Here is a 16,873-nt window from a genome sequence, read left to right as displayed (position 1 = left end):
AAGACTTTTCTGCACCTTTCTGTGAAAAAGTCCCAGACAGGTCTTATTTTATGCAGAGGGTCATGGTCTGGTTCTTGCTGAGGTATCCTCAGCACATTATTGTTCACATGTAGCATCCTGAATCTGTCTCCTGACATTAGCTGAGAAGCAAATGATGAAGCGCGCACAGCGTCTTCAGACCAAGAATCCCTAAGTTTAGATTTCTTTATAACACACATATGCAAAACGATTGCAAAAAAATTGATATCCTTCATGTATCCTCACTGCTCTCCACTTCTTCCATAAAGATTTTTGTTAGATTCTGTACTGATGGCAAAGTTCAGAAATAGTATCAGTATATTTGTCTCTGACTTTACTTTTAGAAACATGCTGTCGTCAAAAAATTGCAACAAACTGTCACCAACTGAGTGTAGTTATCACCTCTTCCACTGCTAATACCGTCCTTAATTTTTTCATCATTTAATTTAGGGAATTTCTCTCTTATGTACTTAAAGGCCGTCCTCCTTGGTTCATACCTTTGACAAAATTTTTTTGGCGAGCCCAACTTGACATTTAGGGGTGGAAGAACATCTTATGGGTCCACAAGAGGCTTGGCAATGACATTTTTCTCGCTAGAGTTAAGATTTCTTGCAGACCAGTCTGCTTTAATGTAATGTGATTTCCTATCCAGTTCATTTCATTTAAAATCACCCAAAATAAAGAAATGTTGCCATCATGTCACAGATATTTGTGAAAATTTGGTGTAAGAAAGTACTTAAATAGAAAGTGATAAAATAATTTTTTTCAGATTTTTTAGACCAAAACTGTAGTGAGGGGGGCATTTTGAAATGCCTAGCATTTTCTCAATCTGGCGTCAGTACGAAAGGTAGGTTGAAAGTTTTTAACTACTATAACTTCCTTATTTATAAATCAATTTTATTCAATTTGGTGTCATTAGAAAGATAATAGGACCAACTATATCACTAAACTGTAAAAATGCTGCAACTGTGCATATAAATATGAGAAAATCTATAATTATAAGTCATTTTTCGAATTTTGTTTTACAAACTTCAAGAAATTTTTCGTCAAAATCACAAGTTTCACCATTTTAAATTTTGTCTCAAAGAATTCCTGTTGTCATACATTTCAACATAAAAAATCAGAAGGGTGTTTGTTCTGTTTAATCATTTAAAACAGAAAGAACATAAATAATAATATACACATTTCATTTTGTGACTCTTAGCTAGTGGTCACAAATGATGATCAGTTCTCATAAAACACATTTAGAAAATTCTAAAAAGCATTCATTCTTTCAAACAAGATGTCAATGGACAATATTATGCCTGATTCAAAACTATCTGAATGCGCAATGGGCCGATTAGGAGATTGAAGATTCAGGTACAGAACTGTTCTTTTCTTCACAGACGATTCTGCCTTCATAGGTGGAGTCAAGCAGAAATAGCAGTCATCTGTATGGTCAGTACGTTCCCACCAAACCATAGGCACTGCAAAAGCCATAGATCGTGTCTTATTTTTCAGCCATTCTCGCAGTGTACCTGAACATGGGTTGCAACTTATATGTGGAGCCCAAGACTTATCTGGTCCCCTACTTTCGTACTGAAATAATGCTGATAGGCAGTCTTCGGAAGAGGCGTCAGATTGTGTTTCTGTGAGGAAAATGTAATTTCACCAATAATGTAACAAAAATTATTCACCTTATTTACACATTTTTACAAATTTTACACTACAAAAGTACTCTCAAACCAGAAATTCTGCTTCAATTTCAGCAGAAACTATATAAAGCTCACAGTCACAGCAACAGTCTCTATGTTTATGACTTAGAGACAAATTAAGAGCTTTTATTGGACAGGTGTGCCGAATCCGAAAACAAAATTTCCCCCAAAATGAAAATGTTGACTATAAAAATGAAATGTCACTTTATCTTCAAAGCAAGAACTAATCTCTCATTTTTATGGTGACTTTTTTTTAATTCAGCAGATAGAAATACATAAGAATTAACCATTTTGAGCTCAAAACATTTTCATTGTTGGCCATTGATATCTATATTTACTTTTGGTGACTCACATTGGTTCTATCATGACATTTCCCCATGATATGGTGCATCTTATAAATCTAAATTTATATTTGATAAGCAGAAAATAAGATATATACATACTGTTCAGCCCATTCTTTGTCCTCTGTAACATACAAGTAATCATCCACATATCTGAAAAGGTAACCTGCAAATGGAACAAAATAACTATTATTGGAAAACAACCCAAGTACTTGCAGATTAAAAAACAATATAGCTAAGTATTTACATAATTAAAGTACCATGATGCACCTACATATTAATCTCTAACACACACTGAAGATATTATCAGAACATACAGATTTTCTAACAAATCAGGCAGATCCTGCCCCGGTTTTCCACACCATAAAGGAAGTAAAGACTCTTAAGAACTATACATTAATTCTTTTAAATTGATTGAGCCACTAAGCTATTTAAGTTATGAGGTACAAGGACGCACTGAGAAATAAAGCTTACAATTTTTTTTATGTGATAACCCTTAGAAACAGGACAAATTTTACTAACATTCTACTTACTTATTCTTCATGTCTACATACTTATTTTTTAACATAGCCACCCTGGCAATGAACACATTTCTCCCAATGAGAGGTCAGTTTGTTGATACCATCAATGTAGAATGTTTGACTTTGCTGATGGGGCCACAACCTCACCTTAGCTTGCACTGCTTCATCATGACCAACATTTAAAGAATGTGTTATAACCTTTAATCACTAATAAATTGCGTGGATATACAAAAATAGAAACAATAGCGGGTTACAGGCTATTAACTCCGTATCTGTCATTCGACTGCCGTGCCGTGACATGTGGCCGTTGCCGTTCATAGCCAGGTGGCACTCCCGCGCTCGGCCGAGCTGCGGAGCGCCTCTATCGCCGTGTTCGCGTACTGACAGAGCGGCACTTTTAAATCTCGTGGCACTGTCACAACACTTTTCGCCCCTTGGAAAAAAAACACTCACTTCCTTGGAGACACGGACAGTGCGGAGACATCCATGGCCTCTTGGGAGGCCCCGAGAAGATCCCGCGGAGAAACACGAGAGTATGGTCGAAAATGTCCAGGACGGAAGCTTGCGCGTGGAACGCACCTCCTGGACGAGATGATGGGTGAAAACTCCGGAGCAGCATCCATAGGTGTCATGGCCTTGGGGTGTGCCCCAGCGAGATGGGTCCCAGAGAAGGCGGCGTCGCGACTGGTGCCGGTTCCGGCGTACTCAGAAGCGGTAGCGACGTCGGCTGCAGCAACACGCCCAGAAGATCGGCAGCAGTGACAGGACTGGCTTCTCGGGCTGGTGGAGATGAAAGAAGGGGCGGTGGCACCGGCGTGGCCACCACTCGTGGGCGCATCTGGTCGTAATGGCGAACAACCATGCCATCGTCTGTACGTATTTCACAAAGGCGGCGGGCGCGAAGAGCCTGGACCACCCCTGGAATCCATTTAGGGCGAGATCCAAACCCTCGTGCCCACACGTCGGCGCCCACCGAGTATTTTCCCGCACTAGGGGACACAGTACAAGGCCTGACAGGGTGAAGCAGGTGCAGTAGAGTGCGCGGTTGGCGGCCATGCAAGAGTTCAGCAGGGCTGCGAGCACCCAGAGGCGTGAAGCGTTAAGAACCCAGAAATTGCAACAGAGCGTCATCTGTGGAAAAATCACTACGGAATTTTTTCATCTGGCTTTTGAAAGTGCGGACAAGGCGCTCAACCTCCCCATTAGATTGCGGATGGAAGGGTGGTGCTGTAACATGATGAATCCCTTGTCCAGTACAAAAATCACGGAAGGCCTGCAAAGAGAACTGAGGGCCATTGTCCGTGACAATCGTGGATGGAAGACCTTCTAGCGCAAAGATTTTGGACAAAGCCAGCGTCGTCGCCGCAGTGGTGGGCGACGGACATCGAACAACAAACGGAAACTTCGAGAAGGCGTCAATCAACAGTAGCCAATAAGTGCCGAGGAAGGGGCCGGCAAAGTCGACGTGCACCCGTTCCCACGGCTGTGCTGGATAAGGCCAAAGAGAGGGCATAGTACGAGGTGCAGCCAGTTGTTGAGCACACTGACCACACGCAGCGACCATGTGGGCGATGTCCAAATCAATACTGGGCCAATAAACGTGCCTGCGGGCCAGGGGCTTAGTCCGAGAAATCCCCCAATGGCCTTCATGCAATAGTTTGAGAACATCTTTGCAAAGAGAGGCTGGCACCACGACCCGTGGAGATGTGCCATCCATGGCCAGAAGAACAACACCCTCACGAACAGACAGACGAAGGCGCAAGGCATGGTAGTTGCGAAGGGGATCCGATGCCCGGCCCTTGGTCCTGTCCGGCCAACCCCGTTGAACAAAACCGATCACCTGATGCAGGACCGGGTCCCGCACAGTAGCCGACGTGACCTGCGAACCTGTAAGTGGAAAACCCTCGACCGCATGACGTTCTTCCTCATCAATGTGGAAACAGAGTAGTTCATCTCGATCGAAAACCGGGTCGGGGCCCATCGGCAAACGCGACAACGCGTCAGCGTTGGCGTGCTGGGCCGTGGTGCGATAGTGAATCTCATAGTGAAAACGAGACAAGTATAAGGCCCAACGTTGCAGGCGGTGAGCTGCCTTATCTGGAAGCGACGCTGAGGGGCTGAACAGAGAGACCAGCGGCTTGTGGTCGGTGATGAGATGAAACTTAGAACCATACAAAAAAACGCTGAACTTTTTTAGAGCATAAATGATAGCGAGCGCCTCCTTTTCGATTTGAGAGTAACGCCGTTGGGCATCGTTGAGGGTCTTGGAAGCATAGGCGATGGGTCGTTCCGACCCATCCTCATACCGATGGGCGAGAACAGCTCCTAGGCCGTACTGTGACGCGGCAGTCGCCAGAACCAAGTGCTGACCCGGACGGAATGTGGCAAGACAAGGCGCCGACTGCAAATGAGCCTTCAGGCGGACAAAAGCCTGCTAACACTCGTCAGACCAGCAGAAAGGAACGTTTTTGCGTAACAGCTTATGCAGAGGATGAGCCACCGCCACCGCGGAGGGAATGAATTTGTGATAATAAGCAATCTTGCCTAGAAACGCCTGAAGTTCTTTGACCGTAGACGGCCGGGGTAGAGAGGTAATGGCCGCAACGTGCTGTCGTAGAGGACATATACCCTCACGGGACAAGTGGAAACCAAGATAAACAATGGAGGGTTGGAAGAACTGTGACTTGTCCAGATTGCACTTCAACCCAGCCAAATGCAGAACCCGAAACAGTGAACGCAAATTGCGAAGGTGCTCCTCAGCGGAGGCCCCCGTGACAACTATGTCATCCAGGTAGTTGATGCAGCCGGGAACGGAAGCCGTGAGCTGTTCCAAAAACCGCTGAAAAATGGCCGGCGCGCTAGCGACGCCAAATGGTAACCGCTGGTACTGATACAATCCACAAGGAGTGTTGATGATGAGAAATTCCTTGGAAGACGCATCCAACGGCAACTGATGGTACGCCTCCGATAAGTCAAGTTTGGAAAAGAACTGGCCCCCAGCGAGCTTGGTAAATAACTCCTCAGGACGGGGAAGAGGATAAGTGTCAATGAGGCTCTGAGCGTTGACAGTGGCTTTAAAATCACCGCACAATCGCAGACTCCCATTTGATTTAGAAACCACCACGATTGGCGATGCCCATTCGCTGGAGGTAACAGGAAGGAGAATCCCTGAAGCAGTTAACCTGTCTATCTCAGCCTTGACAGGCGCACGCAACGCCAACGGAATAGGGCGTGCCCGGAAAAACTTAGGGTGAGCTGTAGAGTAATGTGGGCTTCAAAATCCTTGGCCCGACCCAGACCAGCAGAGAACACGGACGAGAATTCAGAACAGAATCCATCCAGCTGTTGATACGGAATATCCTCAGATATGAGGTGCACATCATCATCAATGGAGAACCCAAACAACTGGAAAGCATCATAACCGAACAGGTTTTCCGTGCCCGCATGATCCACCACATAAAATGTGAGGGGCCTAACAACAGACTTGTAGGCAGTGGAAGCATCAAACTGGCCAACGATAGGAATTTTCTGCTTATTATAAGTTCGCAGATTTCGCGTAACGGGAGACAAGGGAGGGGAGCCCTACTCCAAATACGTGCGAGAATTAATGAGAGTTACTGCAGAGCCAGTGTTCACTTGCATGTGAATGTCTTTATCCAGAACACGAACAGTAACAAACAACTTATTTGTTTGAGAAAGCACACAGTTAACATCCATGTCCGATACCTCATCCTCGTCGACAGGAACTTTAGGGGACTGGCACACAGAAGCAATGTGGCCTTTTTTCCTACATGAATTACACGTGGCCCAACGTTTTGAACACCCGGCCCTGTCATGCTGTACAAAACAACGTGGACAAGAAGGAAGTGCGGAACGAACCTGCTTCTGTGGTTGCTGTTTTCGCTGCGAGCGTGGTGGCCCAACACGACGTTGTTGACGTGAGTGAACCGCCGCCACATCGTCGTTACCCTGTGAAACAGGCAAATTGTCTGCGTCGAAAGTGGTCTGTACAGCGCCCACATCACACCACGCGTCTATTTGCACACCAGCAGCGTGAGACACTTCAAAAGATTGAGCGATGCTGAGAACTTCCAACAACGACGGGTTTGGCAGTTGCAAGGCACGTTGCCGAACTTCTTTATCAGGAGCAAGCCGTAGAATAGCGTCCCGAACCATTGAATCAGCATAAGACTCATGATGAGTGTCCGTAACAAATTGACATTTCCTACTCAGACCGTGTAGTTCCGCCGCCCAAGCCCGGTAAGATTGATGGGGCTGTTTACAACACCGGTAGAACGCCACGCGGGTGGCAACGACGTGGGTGTTTTTTCGGTAATAGTTAGACAATAATTCACACATTTCTTGGAAGGACAGAGAGGCAGGTTCCCGCAGAGGGGCTAACTGAGATAGCAGCTGATAGATCCGTGGGGAAATCCAAGATAGAAATAACGACTTACACATAGGAGTGTCGACAATGCCAAAAGCCAAGAAGTGTTGCCGCAAACGCTTCTCATAATCCTCCCAGTCTTCAGCGGCCTCGTCATAAGTAGGGAACGGAGGCGGAGAAGAGGAAGACAGCCGATGAGTACGTGACGTCGACAACGCCTGAATAGCAGCCGTCAGCTGTGTTTGTTGTGCCTGAATAGCAGCCGTCAGCTGTGTTTGTTGTTCAATGAGCGCTTGCATAAGCTGTTCCATGTCTGCCCCGTCACGAATACACAATTCCACAACGCAGGAAAAAAAATATCCCATCCTCGTCGCCAAAAAGTGTTATAACCTTTAATCACTAATAAATTGCGTGGATATACAAAAGTAGAAACAATAGCGGATTACATGCTATTAACTCCGTATCTGTCATTCGACTGCTGTGCCCTGACATGCGGCCGGCGCCGTTCATAGCCAGGTGGCGTTCCCGCGCTCGGCCGAGCTGCGGAGCGCCTCTATCATCGTGTTCGCGTACTTTTAAATCTCGTGGCACTGTCACAACAGAATGTCTTTGAGGTCTTCATTTTGATAAATGAAGACCTCAAAGACATTCTTTAAATGTTGGTCACAATATCAGAACTGTAAGAAGGATGACCAATGACAGTGAACCCAAGGTGTTGGATTGTTGGATGTGTCACAGCACTCACGCGTGGTCTAGCATTGTCATGCTGATGAAAAGGATGCTCCAACTGCTGATGAACCCTTCAAATTTGAGTCAATTACAGAACACTTTCTCATGGACCAACACAGTTATGTTACACACTGCCATGCTACTTGCCATGATTCAGAACCCTCTAGTGGCAGAGTGCTGCAAATATGTAGGCATGAAGAATAAATCTGTAGAATGTTAATGATGTTTGTTTTATTTAAAAAGTTTTAAGAGTTTCCACATAAAACAGTTTGGAGGTGTTACTTTTTAGCAAAACCTAATACTAGTGCAAGATCTGTTTTCCTTCATATGGAAGGTGAACAGGTAGTTCTCTTCCTTTAAGTCAACCTCCATTTACCTGAGTGTTTTGTCAGTCTCTGTAAATATTACACCAACTTACCACAATCTTATGTCTACGATAAAATGTGATATCTTTTCACATTGCAAATACCTTGTTTTCCAGCTTGAATTTACACTCACAAAGTTTCAGTAACAACATTCAGTCTTCACTGTATAGCTGATCTTGCATGTATAATACTAATAACTTTCTAGTTCTCTGTATATTCATTCATCTAGAATCACAGAAACATAAAACAGAATCTGTTCAATTTATCCAGTAAAATAGTTTTTTAGAGTATAATCTTTCTACTGGTATGCTGGTGCCATCCAATTATTCCAAACTAATATTCAGCTCCTTGTCTCCAAATTTCTATTGTTCTAACATACTTGATACTAAATTATACAAGCTAGGTTGTCTACCATGATTTTTCCTTCCTCTACAGCTATTTCCATGGACATGTTACTTACTTCTCTGTATCTTAGCACATGCCCCATTAATTTTCACCTCCTTTCCTTCCCTATACCTTCTTTTTCCTTTTAATTTTGCACTTATCTGTTAACTTAATTTTTGACTTAATTCCTTAGCACCAGACTATGGTGGTTTCAGGAACTGATTCTGCAGACAACAGCATTCCTCCTTCAACTTATTTCCTGTTTTCAAATTCCCGTTTACTTTCTACACCACAAACTTTAACAACAGTGGAAATAAACTGCACCATTTGCTGTACATGAACCAGTCATAGTTGATTTTGCACTTCTGTTACTAAATCATATACACATAATATGCATGAAGCTTACAGCAAAACTAGTCTTAACTCCCCTTGCCCATGGGAAAAGACTTTCCTATGGATTACACCATTAGCTTATACAGCCCTCACAACTTATCTTATATCTTCCACAAATTCTATTACACCAACAATAAAAGTGACACAAAGAACCAATGTTATACCACTTGCTTTGGTACATAAAAAGATATGACATCAGGGCTTGTGATATAAATAAATACAACTAATATACCACCAAGAAATGTTAAGAATAAAATATATGGCAATCAATAACTTTCCATTATGACAAAACGCACACTGTCTAGCCAGTTACTAGAAAAAAACCTACTTATTCTTCATGATTTTACAGAGCAATGACTGCACCATTAAATTTTAGATATTCAGTCTCATAAATTCCATTTCCTCTAACATTTCGGCTGTATATCATTTATCCATCGCAGATTCTGCTACTGCATTGAGGCCACACATATGCATGCATCACAGATATTGATCAGCAGCAAAGAAGTACAATATGCATGAATTAGATCTATGGCTGCGTGGTTGATCCATGCTGGGATGTAAATGTACCACTGCGAGCTGCGCTGTGACGATGTCTTTGTAACTTTAATACCAAAAGTGCCAAATTCCATGACTTATCCAAGCTGAAGCTGCTATTTCTATTACATAAATATATTGTCAAGTGAATTTCAATTGCCTCTTTCACCACCAAGTCCCTAAAAGATGAAGTGTGTCTTCTTCTGCATGCCTTGTGGCCACCTTTGGTTTCATTGGTAGTACCTTCCTTATCTGCTGTGGAGAATACCTCTCCCATAAGAATAAATTACAAGAATTTTTAAACAATACCTCTCGCATAAGAATAAATTACAAGAATTTTTAAACCATCTAAATTCCACCCATGGACAAATTTAGTTTACAATTGAACTTAAAAGAAGGGATGCCTTCCTTCCCTTTGTTCTTTTTTCTTTTTTTCCTGTGCGAAGATGATTGCACTTTGGGACATGCAGTACATCAGAAACCAACACATAAGATTTATATTTACGTGCAAATAGCTGCCACTATCCTTCCAAGATAATGAATGTTTTGGTTCACAGGGCTCACATCATTGTTGATGAGCAATCTGCAGGATGAACTTCTACAACTAAAGAGAGTTTTTGAAGACATTGGGGATTGTCCACACCAAATATGTAAGGCACTATGAATGAAGCCAAAAAGAAATGCAGATGACGACACGCAAAGATTTAAACCTCTGGCATTCCTGCTGTATGTGGGAAGCCTACTACCAAAAATAAGACAGATCATCAGCAAGCACAACGTAAAAGTGATTTTCCATCATCCATTGAAGATAGCTCCACTCTTGGGTTCCATCAGAGATGATTTGATGCTCTGGAAGGCTGGGGTTTACAAGATGCCCTGCAAATGCGGCCTTTCATACACTTGCCAGAAAACTCGTACAGTTTATGAAAAATGTATGAAACATAGCAGGTACATCATGCTCTTACAGCCAAATCAATCAGCTGTAACAGAGCGCTAAGTTGTACAGAAACATTGAAATTTTTGAGACTTGATGGTGAAAAAGGCAATTTAAATTCACTTAGCAATGATTTCATTCATAGAGACATCAGCTTCAGCTTGGGTAAATTATGGAATTCGGCACTCTGAGACATGCTGTATATCAGAAACTTACAAAAACATCACCACAGCGCAGTTTGCAGTGATTCACTGACATCCCAGCAAGGATTGACCAACAACCACAGATCTAATTCGTTCATACTGTACTTCTCTGCCATTGTTCAACATTTCTGGTGCTTGGTATATGTGGCCGCATGCGCAAGAGACACACCTGCAAGTTTAAAAGAATGGAGCGAGAGCTGGAGCATCAGTCTTTCAGCTTGTTATGAAGATGGCTGAATGAGATACAGCCAAAATATTAGAAGAAGAAGCACAATTTATGTGGCTGCACACCTGAAGGATGGAGCAAACTAATCATTGTTGATATCTGTGCAGGTATCACAATTTTCCCCATTTTTGCAATAAAGTTGGTCAGATATGTAATTAAATGAATCTCAAAGGTGTTCAATATGAAATATGTACACTGATATGCAAAACTTAAGGGTGAAAATATCTTTCAGATGATGGTTCACTATCAAGTAAAATAGCAAGATGAAACTTTGATCATACATAGAAATATATGCTATAGAGTAGTGGAGTAGATAACTGAAAGGAATATGCAATGCAATGAACAGAAATTACATGCTTACTCAAAGGTAATAATTACACTTAAGTAGTCGAGGTTCATGATGGTGCCCTGGACCTTACAAAACGTGGGACAAAGTTCCTTCATCTCACTGTTTGATGTATTCGCACACTGTCATCCACAAAAATGAAGTGAGGGCCAAAAGCCCCGCTGAAAAGATGCCTGTAAGGAAGGAATAGAACGCCACAATAACATTTAGCGTAGCGCCTTCAAAGACTTGGATGGAGAGTCAGCGACACATATAGAAGTAACTTCAGGTGTTCCCCAAGGATGAGTGTTGGGTCCCTGGTTGTTCATGTTGTATACTAACAGTCTTGCAGACAACATTAACAGAAATCTCAGACTTTTTGCAGATGATGCACTTATCTACAATTAAGTACAGTCTGAATGAAACTGTACAAATGTTCAGTCACTCATGGATATGATTTAAAAGTTGTGCAAAGATTGGCAATTTGCTTTAAGTGTTCCAAAATGTTATACTGTGCACTTCACGAAACATATCATATAGTATTCTATGAACACAATATCAATAAGTGACAGTTGGAATCTGCAGACTCATACAAATACCTCAGTGTAACACTTTGTATGGACATGAAATGAAATGATCACATGGGTTCAGTCCTTGTTAAAACAGGTAGCACAATTCGATTAATTGGTAGGACTAGCTGCACAATGTGGTGTTACCCTCAGTTAAACAATTATTTATATGTTAATGCCAGAAGTCATTACCCATTAGTCCTGTTATCTCTTGGAGGTATTGAGGCACGAGCCACTTGTGGCCCAGCAAACTGCAAAATAAGAACGAGGGATGGGGTGGGGCTTGGGTTGGGGGGAAGGGGTGGCAACAAATTTTGAGATGATAGGAGAAGCTGTCAGAATACACGTCACTCAAAAGTCACTCATTTATGGAAGGAAAAAACAAAATTATGCAAACAAGAACCAATAGCTGAAGCTGAACCATCAAACCATTGGCCTCAAAAATTAGATGCAGGCAAATCAAACCACCTTAAAATATCAAACAGTGCCTTAACTGTGGTATTTTGTGTATAGTATAGCCCTAGAAACATTCTTCTATGTCTAATAAAGCTTCAAGAAATCTTATATGGACACTAGATTGCTTTTTGGTGGCTATGTCTGTTGTTTCATCTGCTATTATTGCAAAATACGCTGCACTTTTGATATCATCCAATAATTTTCTACAAAGCGTATGACTTAAAATACCCATAATTTCTTTTTGCACATCATGCCTCTTTGTAAGCTTCATGCTGTAACCACATTAAAAGCTAAGCAGTTTTTTTTCCGATGTTTTGGGCATGAAACGTGTGACAGCAAAGTTTGTTCCAAAACTGTTGAATTTCAACCAAAAACGACATAATGTAAACATCACTCAGGAATTGCTGAATGAAACTGACACTGATCCACAACTTCTAAAGAAGGTTATAATAGGGTAAAGGGGTATGACGTCAAAACCAAGGCCCAGTCATCCCAATGGAAATTGCCCGAAAAGCCAAGACTGAAAAAAATTTGACAAGTTCAATCACATGTGAAGGTTCTTCTCGTTGTTTTCTTTGATTACAATTGAGTAGTGCATCATGAGTTCCTGCCTTATAGTCGTACGGTCAATAAGGAATATTACCTGGAAGTTATGTGTCATCTTTGTGAGACCTTCCAAAGAAAATGATCAGAATTGAAAAAAAAATTCATGGAAACTGCATCACGAGAGTGCTTCCACTCACAGCTCAGCGCTTTTCATGATTTTTTTTTTTTGGCAAAAAACAAAGCTGTTGTGTTGCCTCAGCCACCATATTCACCAGACATTGCCCCGTCCTACTTCTTTCTATTCTCGAGGCTGAAGAGAACCCTGGAAGGATGTCATTGTGCCACCATTGATGAAATAAAAACAGAATCACTGAAGGAGCTGAACACCACAATGAAAAGTGAAATCTACAAGTAGCTTCCAACACCGGAAAAAGTTCTGGCACAAGTGTATCACTTCTGAGGGGGAACAAAGTTGATGTTGATAATGAATAAGTAAAGATTCTTTAAGGAAAACAAAAATTCCCATAACTTTTTGCTCATTCCTTGTATGCAAAATATACATGGTATTGCTCCAACCTACATGAACGGCTGCACTTAAATGGTCATCATTTACATATCCAATCTTGTAGTGCACTTCATAACTATTTGAGGTTTCCTGCATTCCATCTGTTATGATGCTGCAATTTTAAACGCTAGCAATGTACCTGTTACAACTTACACATTTTCATATGTGTGTGATATTTAGATTCCCATCTTTACTTCAGTATAGGAGGATGTGGGATCCTGCAAAAACCTATATTCCTATGAGCTTTTTGATGCATTTCATCAATAGCTTGAGCTGGGAACTGTTATTGTTATTTTGGGGTGCAAACCAAACACTATCACTCAAAATGTGACTCAACAGTTCTTCATCAAAAAATTGTTCGATGTCTCCACAAGCATCTTTACTTTTGTTGCTGCTATCAAAGTGTCTTATTACTGTTCAATTGCAATACTTGCAACTTGTGATTGATCAATAACAGCTGTCCAGTTCCAGTGTGATAGTACTGTATATTATGCACTGCTGGTTGTCCTGTCTCTCAATTCACATTATCCAATATAGTTTTCAATTATACTATCAGCATTATTAATTTCTATCTATTTCTTAAAATAAAACAATATTTTTCTTTCAGAATGTAAATAATACAGTATTTCAATCCCTTGAGTTATTCATGGCTTACTGGTTTGAACAGACTTTCTGCAGAACTTTCTAGGACAGCTGCTTTCAAAGACGAAAATGATGTACCATTAAATATTCTGAATTTTACATTAACATCTCTTTCCATGTATAGTTACCCTAACAGCTCTCCTTTCATCGCATTCTTAAAACATAGAATCCTACTATTATCACCTAATTTTCTTCCGTTAGAGTTTTTTAAGGAATCTACAAATCTCTAAAACAATAAACTGTTTGTTTCTGCCTGACTCAGACATACAACATACAAGATTAGTAATACTGCTGGAGATACAGTGCAGATGTGAATACAAGTAGTACAAGTTTTGAACTGAAGTTTGTGGAGTAAGTTCATTGGATCTTGATGAGACTCTTGAGTCTTATGTATTTTCTCTAGTGGCACGTTTTGAAACTGTGGAAATCCAGAAGGGTTGCCCAGAAAGTGATGCACCACATTTTTTTTCTTCAACAATTCTTTATTGAACATAATGAGAGTTACACACACAAAAGAATGTTGTTTTATCTACACACCCTATTTTTCCATATTATCTCCATTCCATTCTATGGTCTTCCTCCAGTGAAAAACAAGTGCTTGTATGCCCTGTCGGTACCAATCATTGTCCTAGTGGTAGAGCCAGTGCTTCAATGTGTGAATCACCTCCTCATCGTCCTCAAAATGACTTCCACAAATGGCAGCCTTTAATGGCCCAAACAAGTGGAAGTCTGAGGGGGCTGTGAGAGGTGTGACAGCCGTGGATGGTCTCCCGACAACTGCAAATCGTGGAGCTCCACCGAACCTCCTTCTGATGACATCACCCTCTGCGCTCAGTGACTAATTGTACAACTGTCGACAGCAGATGCTCCATAGACTTTGCACAAGCGTTTGTGAATATTCCCCACAGTTTCTTTCCCTGCAGTGAGGAATTCAATGACGGCATATTGTTTGTAACGTTCATCACCTACAGATGCCATTTTGAAACTACGTTATCTATTGGAAGTGCAGAAGAGACAGAAACTTGGTGCACTCACTCAGGAAACTTCAAATAATACATATGTAACGTTTCACATTCGTAGCATTGTTTTCGGCTGAGAAAAAAAATGTTATGCATTATTTTCTGGGCAACCCTTGTAATTAACAAAAGTTAATAAAATTGGATTTTATTATTGTGAGAGATTTCAGCATTTATAACTCCTGCTCAGTGGTATTTTATTTTATTTCTTATCTATTCACAAATCATTAACTGTCTCTCCACACAGGCATTGAAACTTGGAAGTGCAGGAGCAAATTTAACCAACATCTTAATGAAAATGAGGAAAAATTTCCTCCATTTTGTTGCTGATGCTAATATCTAATTTGTTCTTCCATTCAACAGTCTGCCTCCACAATAGTTACACAACAGCATTAATAGATATACTTACTGCAGTACTGTTGAACTAGTTCAGTTTCGCAACCCCTCACTACACATTTCCTGTAATTGACGTCTCACAACTGACATTAAAAATATTACCCATCTTCTGGCTTCCAACTTGTTCAGTGACATATTTATTCATTGAAGACTCCAGTTACACATATACTTCTCTTTAGCAATATGGAGGACCAGCAGAAACTAACAATTGTGTACCTATAACCTGGAGTCTGCGACCTGCCTCTCCTTTCCAACCTTCCCCAACCTATCCCTATAACAGTTTCAAAAGCTATATATAGTGTACCCTGCTCTTAAATGTATTCTCAGAAGCACAGGGTATTTAACCTCCTGAAGGCATGTGTTGGGCGGCCATTCATCTCCTCCTAATTTCAGGTTTTTCAAGTGAAGTTTCTTTTGATATTATGAAATATTATTCCACAAATGAAAAGCTTATTAGCACTCCCTTTTCATTCCCTCAACATCAAACACATGCCACATTTCATGAAAACCTTCATGTATCACCACCAATGATCTCATTAGGTTACCAAAAATGCAGGGGGCAGTCATAAAGCTTTAATTGTCACCCTGAAAGAATTAAGCTACAGTCATGAAACTTTGTGCTGGTGTCAGTCATTCTCTAAACATTATGGTGGTAACTCTGATTCCTGATTGGAATTAGTGCCTGCTGTCACACTTGAGGTGGGTTCAGCTACACCTATCCAGACTTTGTTCAAGAAACACTTATCTTAGTTGCAGAAGGATTTGATGATTACCAATCCCGAAGTCGTAGTCTCTGTAACAGAGTTGGTTGACAGAAATACAAAAATTGTCTGTCAAATGGAATCATTTTCCTCGTTGATTCAATTTTCAGACTGCACACACAATTCAACCTTATGAACATTGCACTGTAAGCACCAATACTGCATAATGTTACGACATAAGGGAGCTTCACAAAAATATGCTTGCATTCTAATCCATATGAATCCCTGGGTTGACTGCCAAACATGGTGCACTTAGTCCACTGTCAGTATAATGTTTACATTTTAACTTCCTATCATGGGTAACCAATCAAAGAACTGATTTATGTTAAATATAAAACATATGTTGGTGATTTTCGCGTAGCAAATCTCTTCTATGTAATGAACATAACGACATTATTATGACTGATTGGTTGGTTTTATTTTTAAAGGGACCAAACTGCATGGTCATTGATCCTGACAGTATTACGAAAAGGATAGATTGCAATTCACTATATAGAAGAGGCATGTCACAGACAGACACAACAAAAAGTCCACTATATATTTGAGCATTTGGCCAAAAGGCCTTCTTCTAAGGAGACCAGAGACAGTGATTATGTATGTGTGGGTTGTGCTTGTGTGGATGTGTGTGTGTTCTCTACTTTAGAACAGAGTTCAGCTGTATAGCAGTCTTCTTGTTGTGCTGTCTGTGACTCAGTATCTCCTCTATATGGTGAAGAGCAATCTGTTCCTTTCATAATACTACGAGGTTCATTCAGTACGTAATGCCTCACATTTTTTCCTCAAAACATATTTATTGTTAAGAGTCAAAATTTGGAGACAATATACATCAACATGTCTTGTCCATGTCCTGTTTTTCTACGTAGTCTCC

The 16,873-nt window shown here is 41.1% G+C and overlaps 1 protein-coding gene across 1 annotated transcript in view; it reads right to left on the bottom strand.

Moving 5' to 3' along the window:
- The window catches only part of LOC126235270 (telomerase reverse transcriptase-like), a 186,903-nt gene that overhangs the window by 78,193 nt on the left and 91,837 nt on the right, over nucleotides 1–16,873 (bottom strand). Inside the window, exon 6 of the mRNA XM_049943999.1 lies at nucleotides 2,156–2,219. Coding sequence (XP_049799956.1) covers nucleotides 2,156–2,219 — 64 coding nt within the window. The remainder of the gene's footprint in view (nucleotides 1–2,155; nucleotides 2,220–16,873) is intronic.

This window comes from Schistocerca nitens, chromosome 2 (genome assembly GCF_023898315.1).
Source record: "Schistocerca nitens isolate TAMUIC-IGC-003100 chromosome 2, iqSchNite1.1, whole genome shotgun sequence".
In the NCBI taxonomy this organism is placed as follows: Eukaryota; Metazoa; Arthropoda; class Insecta; order Orthoptera; family Acrididae; genus Schistocerca; species Schistocerca nitens.
Note: the sequence above shows the minus strand (reverse complement) of the source record. Positions and strands in the feature narration are given on the sequence as shown.